Source organism: Sphaeramia orbicularis, chromosome 21 (assembly GCF_902148855.1).
Source record: "Sphaeramia orbicularis chromosome 21, fSphaOr1.1, whole genome shotgun sequence".
Classification (NCBI taxonomy): domain Eukaryota; kingdom Metazoa; phylum Chordata; class Actinopteri; order Kurtiformes; family Apogonidae; genus Sphaeramia; species Sphaeramia orbicularis.
The window spans coordinates 3,345,146-3,358,385 of NC_043977.1; the positions used below are offsets into that span (position 1 = coordinate 3,345,146).

Here is a 13,240-nt window from a genome sequence, read left to right on the forward strand (position 1 = left end):
ATTAACACAATCAAAAATCACCAATAAAATAAAGAAAAAACAAAACAAAAAAACCCCACACTAAACAAAAGTTCACATCAGTGCTTTGTATTCTGACAACCAAAGCTGGAAACTGACGCATTCCTCCCCGTGGAATCAGTCATGAAGAAAAGGGAAAGAAAGCCCAACAATGAAAGAAAATGTCAAACATAAAGTCGTCTACAATTACTGCTGTATGTAGGTTTGGTGGAGGAATGGTGGCATTCACAGCCTCTGAATAAAGAAGAGTAGAGTCACATGATGATGCTGTTCTTTAAGGGAAGGGAACAGGACGTATGAGTCCAAATAAGACAGACTGGAGGAGTTCCAGTTAAAGCAACACCATGGAACTTTTGTTCTTCACGTGGCCCCCCTAAAGTCAACAAACGGAATTGTCTCTTTGTTGGTCATGAACCTGATGGTCTTAGAAAGAAGTAGAAAAGCTCTCGGACAGCGCAGACCTCCGCCAAGGTAGATCAGTAACGCCCCCCCCCACTGTTCCTTGTGCCAGTATCAACATTTCCTGAAATTTTCATCCAAATCCGTCCATAACATTTTGAGTTATCTTGCACATGGACAGACAGACAAACCAACGCCAGCAAAAACAGAACCTCCTTGGGGGAGGTCATGATGCTCATCTCCTCAAGGTCTTACTGGCAGCGAGTAAAAAGACCATTACAAACTGGTTTAAGAGAGACTGTCCACCGATGACTGTCTTCACCGATACTGTAAAACATCATCATTTACCAGAACAGATGACCGACACGATACGACTGCAGAAAGAACTGGGTGAAGAACGTTGGGAAAAACTGCACGTTTACAAAACCTGTCAGACAAACTTGTAAACCATTAAGTGTAAAAATGATGTTGTTTGTCTAAGCAATGCGATCTTTGTAACCCCTTGACCTAACGACCTGTTTTGTTTTTTGTTTTTGTGTCTGTAGAAAAAAAAACTTTCATAAATAGAGTTAAAAAAAAAAAAAAACTTAATCTGTATCTCGGTAATACGCTCGCATTTGTTGACAAGCCACTGATGCGGCAAATGTCCTGAGGAAAGCCAATTAACATGAGTTCAACCATGTGTTCAGGTAAAGTAGCCTCACAGCATTTATACAGACATGAGGGTTTTAGTTTTATAAATATAAGAAACAAAAAAAACAACAAATGATCAGATCTGTATTACGACGACGTATTAGGGCCACATAAGAAAAATAGAAACATGACACTACGAGAATAAAGTCAAATACAAAAAGACTCACAATTTTATGAGAAGGAAGCAAGGTTATTATCGATAATGAAAACTAACGAAATGACGAAAACAAGAATTGAAAAAACATTTTTTTTAACCGTAATAAATAAAAACTACAATTAAAAGAAAAAAACGATAACTAACTGTATTGTGTGTTTACAAAACTAACTAAAACGTCTAAAAATTATGGATAAAATTCCCTTCGTTTTCGTCTTTGTCAATGTCGGACTGATATAAAATCGATTTATTTCCCTCAAGCAATTTTAGCTAGCGGCACCATATGGCACTTTTTGGTCCGTCACTTGTGTTCACTTGTGGTTTCCAGTCGTCTTCTGGTCCCCACTCTACCTGGAAACATGGAGACTAAAGCAGCAGAGTCCTGTCTGGGATTGATTTGAATACGACGACAGAGAAGAAGAGAAAACATCTAAAAAAACTAAAACTAAACTAAAACCAAGGATTTAGAAAATAATGAAAACTAATAAAAACTATGAAACCTGCTCTAAAAATGAATTAAAACGAACTGAATTAGAGAAAAAAAGTCAAAACTAAATAAAACAAAACTAGAATGAAAAATCCAAAACTATTAGAACCTTGGAATGAAGCTGTAATATTATGAGAATAATTTAAAAACTCAGTCAGTTCCTCTTCCACAAAAGTGGCAGTTTGCTCCAAATCTTTTCGGTTTTCGGCTGAAGTTGCGATAAGGACGATCTGGAGCCATGACTCAAGTGGAACTGAACCTGTTGGGAGTTGTTGTAAAAACCAAAATCATCTGGAAAATAGAGTTGGAAGGACGAAAAACTCCATAGTGTTGCTTTAAGGAAAGAATAACAGTAAAACTCCACCTCTGTATCCGAATATCAGCTGTGTACCTCCACTGGGAACACTATAATACATGTGGTTAAAATGTACTGAAAACTAACTGGCACAGAAGCGCTTTAATATAAAGAATTCTCAGTGAATTGAGGCGAGGGATTTGATGTTTACCTTAGCGCTCTTTAATGCAGTACCATTTGGATATATCTCCAACCTTTTTAGTGTTTAATGCAAGAATTATCATTACAATTGGAACACCTCTGCCCTGCCAAGGGTTTGGCTTTGGGAGGGCCTGATGAAATATACATTTAGTGGGAGTATTAAGGTCAAACAGTATGATTTCTTGACACAGACATATCCATCATCTCACATAATCTCTGTTCTTTGCAGCAAATAATAAACCACATTATCAGGATCTGTTAACCTCATCGAATAAGATGGGATCATTTGCATAGAAATTGATTCTATCCCCTGGAATTTGTGAGTGATGACTGCAAGTTTCAATTTAACTACAGTGGACAATGGCCGGTTGGAGAAAGAAAAAAAAAAATATAGAGTTGGCTTTAGAAATGGATTTCCAATTTCCTCTGTGGGGAGATTTTTAACGGTGCTGCATGTGATTATAGCTGAAATGGTATTAATCTATGTCTTGCGCTTTGAGCCGTCTCTCACTATAATATCCTCGTGTCTGCCAGTCAAGCTTTTGTCTGTTACAAGTTCTGCCATGGCGTGTTAACCGGTGACACATACCTCAGCTTCTTTTTTTTTCGGGAGCGAACTTCTAAAACCTACCACTGAAGAGTGTCAGATAGGCCTGACATCGGGTCTTAACTGCAAGGAGGAACAGTGTGATATGCTGAAAATGGCAAGCTTTGAAGGGGTTTGAGACCAGTTTTTTTTTTTTTTTTTTTATATCTGCCTAAAAACCTTAAGCCACAGTGAGGTGTCACACAGCATAAGATGGTGTCGCAGCACTCGGCCCCCCCGCCGCGCCGTGGCCTTCACACGAGGACATCAAACCTTCTCTCAACTCAAGGATTTCTTTCCTGAGGAAGACATCTATCTGGTACTGTTCTCCGTGCAGGATAATGGTACCCCGGGATGATTTCAGTGCAGCTTCTAAGGCCAGGCTTTCTGGGGCACAGAGCCAGCATTTGAATGGAAACAGTAAGAGTGTGAATAATAGTGGAGAACACCCCCCACCCCCCCTTTGCATTCCTCCACCCATTAAGCAGTGACTTACTGACAGAAAGGCAGGTTGGTGTCGGGGTCCAGGTGACAGGTGCCTCCATTGTAGCAATATCCGTCACACAGCTGACAGCTTGGCGCTATTCTGCCATTTGTGCAACTGGAGGGTGAAGAAATAATGGATGCTAGCGACAAGCAGAGAGCGATACTTTTACAAGCAGCAGGAAAAAAAATGACTCGCTGGTGATTTTGTCAAACATACACATGCACTGCAAAAAAGGAATATCTGACTCGGATAAATGGACTCAAATTTGGAAAATATTTCTGAAAGATCTTTTTGTTTTTAGATGCATTTACTTATAGACTTAATCTTGGAGGATGAGTATGGAGGACACAGAACTGTTTACCCTCAGACATACTGGTTTTATGCAGTTTTGCCCATACATGTTTAATGAGTCATTACATCTTCATAAGACCATACATATAAAATGTAGTTTATATATATGTTAGAGTGTCTTAAAAATCAAGTTGGATTTTTTTTCTCTCTGGTGCATATAAATAAATAAATAAACAAACATACACTTTTAAGACAGGCCCTAATATAAATATATCCTCTCTCTCTCTCTCTCTCTCTCTCTCTCTCTCTCTCTCTCTCTCTATATATATATATATATATATATATATATATATATATATATCCCCCTGAGACCCAGTGGGTAAAAGCTTTTGGCATTTTTACATTAATTAATCACCTTGATTGGAAACAGCGTGATGCAACAGTTTCCTCAGACACATTATTTATGTATGGTATGTTCTTTGCGGTGGACTTTTTTTTTTTTTTTAAGGGAAGCTGTGAAACTCTTGTCCACTACAGAGGACAAAAATGCATTGATATCTATCTATCTATCTATCTATCTATCTATCTATCTATCTATCTATCTATCTATCTATCTATCTATCTATCTATCTATCTATCTATCTATCTATCTATCTATACATATATATATACAAAGACTTGAAACAAGTATATTCTGCTTAAAATAAGAATTTTGCAGTTCTATAATTTTCAAATATCAGTAACTATTTACTTGACTGTTTATTCATTTTCATTGTGCTTTTTTAAATCAATTCAACATTTTCTGTAAAGCCCTGTGAGGTGACTTTGGTTTGACATTGGGGTCTATAAATAAAATTGAACTGAAATAATATTTTCTTCTTTTTAGAAAACTTGATAAGTGTAATTTTCTTCCTGCACTGACAGACAATTGTACTTGAAAAAAGACATTTTAACCCCAATAATGAGTGTAATGTTCTTATTTTTGTACAGGCCTTTTTTGCAGTGTGACTGATTTAAAGAAGAGGTTCACCTAAGCTAAACAGAAATGACTGCACGCTACATGGGTTTTATATGTTGTAGCTACAGACTGGTGGGTTTCCGGTGATGAAGAAGCCTATAAAGCTGCAGCATTAGGACTCGGAGGATGAGGGACGGTAATAGCCGACAGGCAGCGGCCACTCACTTGCAAACCACATCTCCCGTGTCCTCGTTAATGAGGCAGGGAGCTCCGTGGCATCGGAGACACTTGTCCAACTCGCACTTGTTTCCTTCAAACCTGGCAGGACACACACACTCCACGTAGCCGCTGCTGGATAACGTACAGGCCTTGGAGTTGACACAGTAGTGATGACAGATGTCTGTTCCACATTCAGAGAAATAAAGAGAGAGGGGACACAGCGTAATGAGAAACCCACAACATAGTTTAGACCGTCTGATTGGAAACGCACGGGGCCTTAATGGGACTTAATTATCCACATCAAATGACATCTTAGCCACAGATAAAAAACATTTGGCCCCTTGGGCGAGCAACAGTGAGAAAAAACTAATGACGTGCGGCATAAATTGTTTTCCCACAACCCATTATGAAAAGCATCGCAAAGGAAAATACATTATCACTTGAGCGCAGAAACACCCAAAGGTTGTTTGACGGTGGTATTTTGATTTTCTTTATCTGCAAATAGAGCTAAATGCGGTGTTTGTTGAAAGAAAACACTTCAAGGAGTTGTTTTTGTTCCGCACTCTATGGTTTTTGTTTGCAAACTTGAAATGAAATGCCTCGTCTAATAGATTTAAGGCAGCACAACTGAATGCAGATCAGTCTGGGCTTTTTAGGAACTGGTCATGGAGCTGCACGTCAACTATGTCAACTATAAGTGGGTGTGTATGGTGTGTAGGTGTGTGTGCAGGTGTGTATGTGTGTGTTGTTGTTGTGTATTTATATTAATGTCAAATGTATGGTAATAATTGTACTATTTTTACAGGTGTCAAGTAGCTATAGTAGTAATAGATATTCTTATGCATTTCCATATTTTTCATATATTCCTATTTTAACTTGACTTATTTATAACACTTATATATATATTTTTACTTTAAGTCTATTTTGTTTGTATTTATACTTTTATCTGTTGTGACAGATCATCTGCAACGACAATAAAGTATCTATCTATCTATCTATCTATCTATCTATCTATCTATCTATCTATCTATCTATCTATCTATCTATCTATCTATCTATCTATCTATCTATCTATCTATCTATCTATCTATCTATCTTCCAGACTTGGCTAACTTCAGTGATTGTGTAGCTAATGTTAGCAAATGCTACTTCAATACCAGCTGATTTTAAGACAATAAAGAAAGTTAAATGAAAACCTAATGAATCCCACTATTCCATCAATTCTATTAATGTCATTTTAAGCATATTTAAGTAAATTAAACATAAGTAATTTTCAGATTTTCTGACACTTTAAGTCATATGTAGCTGGTGTTAGCTTAGCCCCATTCTTTAGCTATTAGCTTGTTTCAGGCTAACAGTCATGTGACGTTATTAACAGCAGAATGACATGTTTTAGACTTTTCTTCTAAAATCTATTAATATTTATTTGCACTTATTTGTGCAGTTAATTATCCATCTATTAATCTGACATTTTTTCCTTTCATTTTAATTTTCCTTTAACAGATCTGCAGGACTCACGGTAAAGGCAGCGATCTCCAGTATATTCTGCCATACATCGACACACCGGCTGGTTCCCCTGAGTGACGTCACATGTTCCTCCGTTTAAGCAGTAGTTGTCGCAGATCCTCTTCTCACAGAAAGGCCCCGAGAAACCGACAGGACAGCGGCAGGTCGGCTTACCTGAAAAGAAAACACAATATTAACACGATGTAACAAGACGTAGAAAAAAATAATCTTACATTACGTCTAGAAATAATGACAACTTCTAATGTTTGTCTTTGATTTAGTGCAAAAAATAACATTAAATTTTGAAAATATTTACATAAAACTCTCCTGTAACAATAAAATGTGAATAACCTGAACAAATATGAACAACCTGAAATGTCTGTATTAAATTCAGTCCAGTTTGAACTCTTTTCTTCCTGTTCCTCAGTGTTTAGTGTCTTTGTAGATCTGATCCAGAATGCACATGGACTAATGAGAAGTGGAGGAAGAAGACTGGGAAAATTGCACTGATTTTTCTGAAGAAATTTCAGTGTTTTCAGGTTTTTCATATCTTTTTTGTTTGGATAGTTTATAAAAGTAAGTATTTTCATAATTTAATGGGTTTTTTTGCACTAAAACAAAGAGAAAAAATTGTAGTTGTCATTATTTCTAGGTTCTTCTGTTCTCATTTTACTGGTTCGACCCACTGCAGATCAAATCAGGCTGAATGTGGAACCTGAAAGAAAATGAGCTTGAGACCCCTGTGTTAGATCGTTTTTGTGTAAATTTGGTGCAGAAATCTCAATGCATTCTTCAGATAATGTGATTACGTCGTTGAAAGGACAGACAGATGGACAGACGGACGACAAAACGATTACAATACCCCTTCGGCCCGAACTTGGCCGAGGGGCAAAAATGATCCGTGCTTTCCATCCATCATTTTCCGACACGTGTACATGTTTGGGTCAAGGTTAGTGCAGACGTCTACCGGAAAGAGTACCAAAGGTGCCAGTTCTATCCTTCACATCCACCTAGGGGATCCCAAAACGTTCCCAGGCCGACTGTGCTATGCATACAACACAGGCAGAACCCATCCCCTGTCAGACATGTCTGGAATATTAGCGACGGCAGGGAATCCTCAAAGCATCCTAATCAAATGTCCAAATGACCTCAGGTGAAGGGGAGGTGGTTCCCCAAGTACCGCCAACATCACTCCGCTGCCTCCAAAGAGTCTGATCGGTAAAAAAAAACCCACCATTAAAACCATGACTTATATGTAAACGCTTCACGACACATCGGAAATTAATGTTTACAAGCCCAGTGTTATTCCCTAATGAGAATAATTTGTGGTTCATGAGCTTGTCAAAATGGTCCGATGAGGCCGTCGCCCAATTAAATACCACGAAGACCAAAGATACCATCATTCATTTTGCAAAGACGTAATCTCGCCCGCCATCTCACACCGTCATCATCTCGGAACAGCCGCCGCTGACAACCTGAAACCTGACGCTAATTCAGAGGTGGTCTGTCAGAACAGGAAGCCATGTATGCACTTGTTGAGGACATGAAAGCGGACACTTGGAGGAAATTGGAAATCTGACACTCATATTGCACTAATTAATACGGTTACTGCAAACACATGGTCTAATGGGTTGGAAAAGGACTTTATCTGGTCTCGCAGAGGGGGCGTTGTCTGGAATTGGACATTTTGAGAGGTGTGTAGGAGGGAAAGTACAGAAGATAAACCTGATCTGAACACTTATTTTTTATTCTACATCACAGGTGCCAAACATGCGTCCCGGGGGCCAAATCCGGCCCACCAAAGGGTCCAATCTGACCCTTGGGATGAATTACACTGATATTAACAATGCTTTTAGTTCAGGTTCCCCATTCAGAACAATTCAATCTCAAGTGGGTCAGACCAGTCAAATACTATCAGAATAAATAATGACATAAATAATGACAACTCCAAATTTTTCTCTTTGTAAATATAAATATTTTCATGTATTTACACGAAAACAAAGAATAATTTTGCAAAAAAAAAAGAATTACCTGAACAAATATGAACAACCTGAAATGTCTCAAGATAAATAAGTACAGTTTAAACAAGATTCTGCCTGTTATTAAATGTTTTGTGTGTTTGTAGATCCACTGTGATCTGTAAGTTATAATGTACAAGTGGAAATGATAAACTGATAGGGCTGTGTATCGGCAAGAATCTGGCAATACGATACCAATCACAATACTAGGATCATGATATGATATATCATGATACTGTTAAAAAGGCCATTTTTTGTTTCTTTTTTTAAATGATTATTTCCTGGAAGAACTGAATTACACCACAAATCTGCACAAATACTAAACACATTTTTATTTGATCCCAACAGGATCTAATGTTCTATCACCAAATGTTCCTGTGTTCAAACTGAAATTCTGTTTTACAGACATTCCAGTTTCAGATCCTGTTCAAATGTTCAGATTCTATTAGTTCACAACTAACATCAGAACAGGATTTGAGTTCAATCCCAACAAAGGAACGGACATTATTTAATAAAAGAGTGTTAAAGAATAATAAATAAAATATAAAAAAACCCAAAAATGAACCTCCACAATATCTGCATTTAAATAAATACCTAAAAATATCGATACAGTACTTTTTAATATCGATACAGTATTGTGAAACAAAATATTGCGATATATTGCAGAACCGATATTTTCTAACAGCCCTATAAACTGAGGCAGAATATTACTTATTTTTTTCAGTTTGTTCATGTTATTCACATCTTTTGAAGGAATAGTTTATAGATGTAAACCTTTTCATAATGTAAATTTACTTTTTTCGCTCTAAAACATAGAGAAAAGTTTGGAGTTGACATTATTTCTATATTATTCTGTTATTATTTTACTGGTTCGGCCCACTGCAGATTAAATTTAGATGAATGTGGAACTGAACTAAAATGAGTTTGACAGCCCTGGTCTAATGGGTTGTAAAAGGGCTTTATCTGGTCTTGAAAAGGGGGCGTTGTTTGGAATCGGACATTTTGAGAGGCTTGTAGGAGAGAAAGTACAGAAGATAAACCTGATCTGAACACTTTTTTTTCAATTCTACAGGAAAAAAAAAACGCCCTGGTGATGTTTTACAGCTTTGGACGTCAAAACTGGACAAGAAACTCCTTCAGCAGGAGCCCAAACAACCCAAGGAACCATGAGCCTTTTTGTGCTTGAGGAGCCACCGTAGCCGCGCATTGGTTCAATATTATACTTGTTTTTATCTGGTAATGTCGTGCCTCATACCTGATCTGTCGTCCTCTTACTGCTAACATGTTGCGGTTTAAGCCACGTCTGATTACAAGAAGCAAATTGCTACCAGTTTAATACTAGATCACAGGGGCCAAATCTGCCCCCCCCCACCACCAAAGGGTCCATTCCGGCCCTGCAGGATGAATGTGCAAAAACGAACCTGAACAGTCCAGGTTGTCCAAACTTTTTTGGTTCAGGTTCCACAAACAGACCAATGTGATCTACAGTAAAAATAACAACACAATAACCCAGAAATAATGATGACAAAATTTTCTTTGTGAAAAATTATGTGGAAAAAATTGAAGTGAAAAAAGACAAACATTACACTATGAAAATATTTACATTTACAAAACTATTCTTTCACAATAAAATGCAAATAAATACATAAATATAAACAAAGATGAACAACCTGAAATGTGCAGTTTGAACAGTATTCTGCCTGTTACTAAACGTTTTGTGCATTTATGGATCCACTGTGATCTGGAGTTGTGTTCATAATAACAGATGGAATATTGTAGAAATTGTTCAAATTTTAGTTCCAAACTAATAAATTTTAACAATATTCTGCCTGTTACCAAATGTTTATGGAACATTGTGTGTAATGTACATATATAAATAATAAGTCGAGGCAAAATATTGTTAAAATTGCAATAATTTTTCAAATGAAATGTCTGTTTTCAGGTTATTCACATTGTTTTTTGTAAAATATAAATATTTCCATAATTTAATTGGGGTTTTTTTTTGTACTAAAACAAAAAGAAAGACTTGGATTTGTCATTATTTATAAGTTATTAAGTCATTATTTTGCAGGTCCGGCCCGCTGCAGATCAAATTGGGCTGAATATAGAACTGAACCAAAATGGGTTTGACAGCCCTGCACTAGATGCTTCCATATTTCGACCTGATAAAACACATACATATAAATGTACATTATAATCTGCTGTGTAACTGTAGGACTTTATTCTGTTTTTAAGAATCACAGCAAAAACTGAAATATTTCAAGTCAAAGTTGCACATAATAAATACGTCAGGATTTTTTACTCTGACTTGAAGAACAGTTTCCAAACGGAGGGGCTTTTAAGTTAAGTGTTTTTGCTTCTTGTTTTTTTTTCTCTCTTTCTTTTCAAATGTCAATTATTTTTTCACGTTTCCAGCCTCTGATTTCATAACCTTCAGTCTTTGGGCTTTAATTTACAGCCTTACTGGAGCAGAACATCTACGCTTTAATGTCGCCATATCAATCAGCTTCACTTATTTCCTTTCAGAAGGTGTCAAACACCCAAACAGGACATTTCTGATGGACAGGCACAGACATAAAGGCAGGTTTTAGACAAAGCAACATTTATTTCTGCCCAGGCTCTGGCGGTGATTGCATAGTAAGCAACTACTGGAAGTTGCCATGGATACAGGTCTCACCATGTAGGTCACCCTACACTTCTTGGTAATTTTCACACTCCACAACTGTGTGTCTGGAATAATTTGGGTTTGAAACGTCCAAGAGACAAATCCTTTTTCCTCCAGTCAATTTTATGTAAACTCTGTGGCTGCTGCGGTTTCAAGCAGACATCCACAGACGCTGGGTTTTAATTGGGTTTTAGCTTCTGTTCTTTCACTTCAAGTACTGTATCGATTACTCAAACACACCTACAACTCCACCATATTAAAATTTACTTTGACTTGCATTTCACACTTAAGGAACAACTGGAACAGAGGGTGAGCGATTATGTAAAACGGTTCAAAACGGATGTGATTTTCCTTATTTGGGTCGCACAAAAAGCAGGTTTAACCCTTAAAAACCTACAACAATCTTTGTGTCGTGACTTCAAAGTGATTCTTTCTCAACAACTATCACTGTTTATTATTTAATGCCTTGTATTTTTAAGACAAAATAAGGTGTTTTCCTGAATTAGCCCATAAAGACCCAAACGTCCACCTTTAGACGTTCAGAGGCTCCGTAGTTACCGTGGAAACACCGTCATCTTCTCCAACGTTGACTCACCAGTAAAGCCCATGGAGTTGGATCAGTGACATTAATAGTAATATCATCATCATTATTTTGCGTTTTCTCAGTGTAAATCATTTATTTTCCTATATCTAATGTACTGATTATGTAAATGTTCATTAAAGCTCAGATTTAAGTTAAGGGTTATTATATCAGAAATGCAGAAAACTGAATAAACAGTCTCTTTTTCAGTCCAATCTGTCATGAACTGAACATAAACCCAGTGTGTCCATCCACTGTCACTGATCCAACTCCATGGGTTTTACTGGTGAATCAATGTTGGAGAAGATGACGGTGTTTCCACGGTAACTACGGAGCCTCTGAACGTCCAAATGGGTCATATCTGATGACCATGAAAAGACGAAGAACTGTATTTTACACCAATTATGGAATTATGGAACAACCTCCCTCTGTCCCTTCGGTCCATGGACTCTGTTGAGACTTTTAAACAACATCTTAGGACACTCTTGTTTAAGCAGGCCTTTGAAATCCAAACTGACTCAGGGCTGCAACAAACCAATTGCCCTTAATGTATTTATTGCATTTTAACGGTAGTTTAACCCTTTCATGCATGAATTATGAGACCCTTAATCAAGATTTTTTTCCTGAGTGTTTATATTCCTTTTTAGGGATTGAAAAAAACATGCCTAAAGAAAATTTTCTTCTGAACCTATTTTTTGTGGAGCAGCAAAAATATCCATTCAGCTGGACACCATGCATTTAATTTTTGGAGCAAATTAACATGTATTTACTGATGTATTGTGTGAAAATGATGAAATAAAAACATTTTTAATGCTTATTGTATGTAATTCATTTATGAGACGGGTAGTTGTTTGTTTACCTGCTTTACTAGTTTGTCTTATAAATTATCTACAAAAATGATATGTGGAAGACAGTATGAACCTTTACCAGACATTTTTAATGCTGCTAATCTAATGTTTTCTCACATTTTAACACTCCAATACCAGTCATTACTCAATTAATGGAGATAATATGCAAAAAACAATAACTTTTGTTTGAAAAACTGTTAATTACAGACTCATAACAATAACAGGCAACTGATTTACACTTAAGCATGTTAGTGCAGATCAGGTTTATCAAGAGCAGTAAAGGTACAGTAATGGTCTGAATGTCAGTGTATGAGATGATGCATCAGTGTCCACTGTGTTGGCTGATATGGAACTAAAACAACAAAATCCATGAATATACAAGAGAACAGCTGGAGAAGAACTGTCCACTGGAGTGACCACTGTGCATGAAAGGGTTAATTGCATCCTAAATTGTATTTTAATTGTCCTGCACTGTAAAGCACTTGTTGACTCCCCGTCTGTGAAAAGTGCTCTATAAATAAAATTTACTTACTTACCAATTATTTCCATGTATTGATAGTTTTATTGGATCAACAGGTATTAAACAGTTTGATCAGTAGATGGTTTGGGTCTCTACAACTGTTTAAGTCTTTGAGGGTTAAATACTTTTTACAAGTTCCTTCACGCGACAAAAAATGAGGGTTGTGTAAAAGATGCAGCTTTTTTTTTTTCTACAACAGCCATTTCAGATTCTGCTCAGTGAACTAGGTGTGATATTTTGTTGTCAAATGCCAGCAGCCAAACAGCATGATTGTGATTTCAATAATAGCTTTCACTGCAGAGCATGTGCTGATAA

General features: G+C 36.9%; 1 protein-coding gene across 1 annotated transcript in view; it reads right to left on the bottom strand.

The window, feature by feature from the left end:
- Positions 1-13,240, bottom strand: part of lrp1bb (low density lipoprotein receptor-related protein 1Bb) — a 930,516-nt gene that overhangs the window by 24,587 nt on the left and 892,689 nt on the right. The window contains exons 84-86 of the mRNA XM_030124596.1: positions 6,307-6,468; positions 4,795-4,969; positions 3,330-3,434 (exon numbers count right to left, since the gene is read on the bottom strand). Coding sequence (XP_029980456.1) covers positions 3,330-3,434; positions 4,795-4,969; positions 6,307-6,468 — 442 coding nt within the window. The remainder of the gene's footprint in view (positions 1-3,329; positions 3,435-4,794; positions 4,970-6,306; positions 6,469-13,240) is intronic.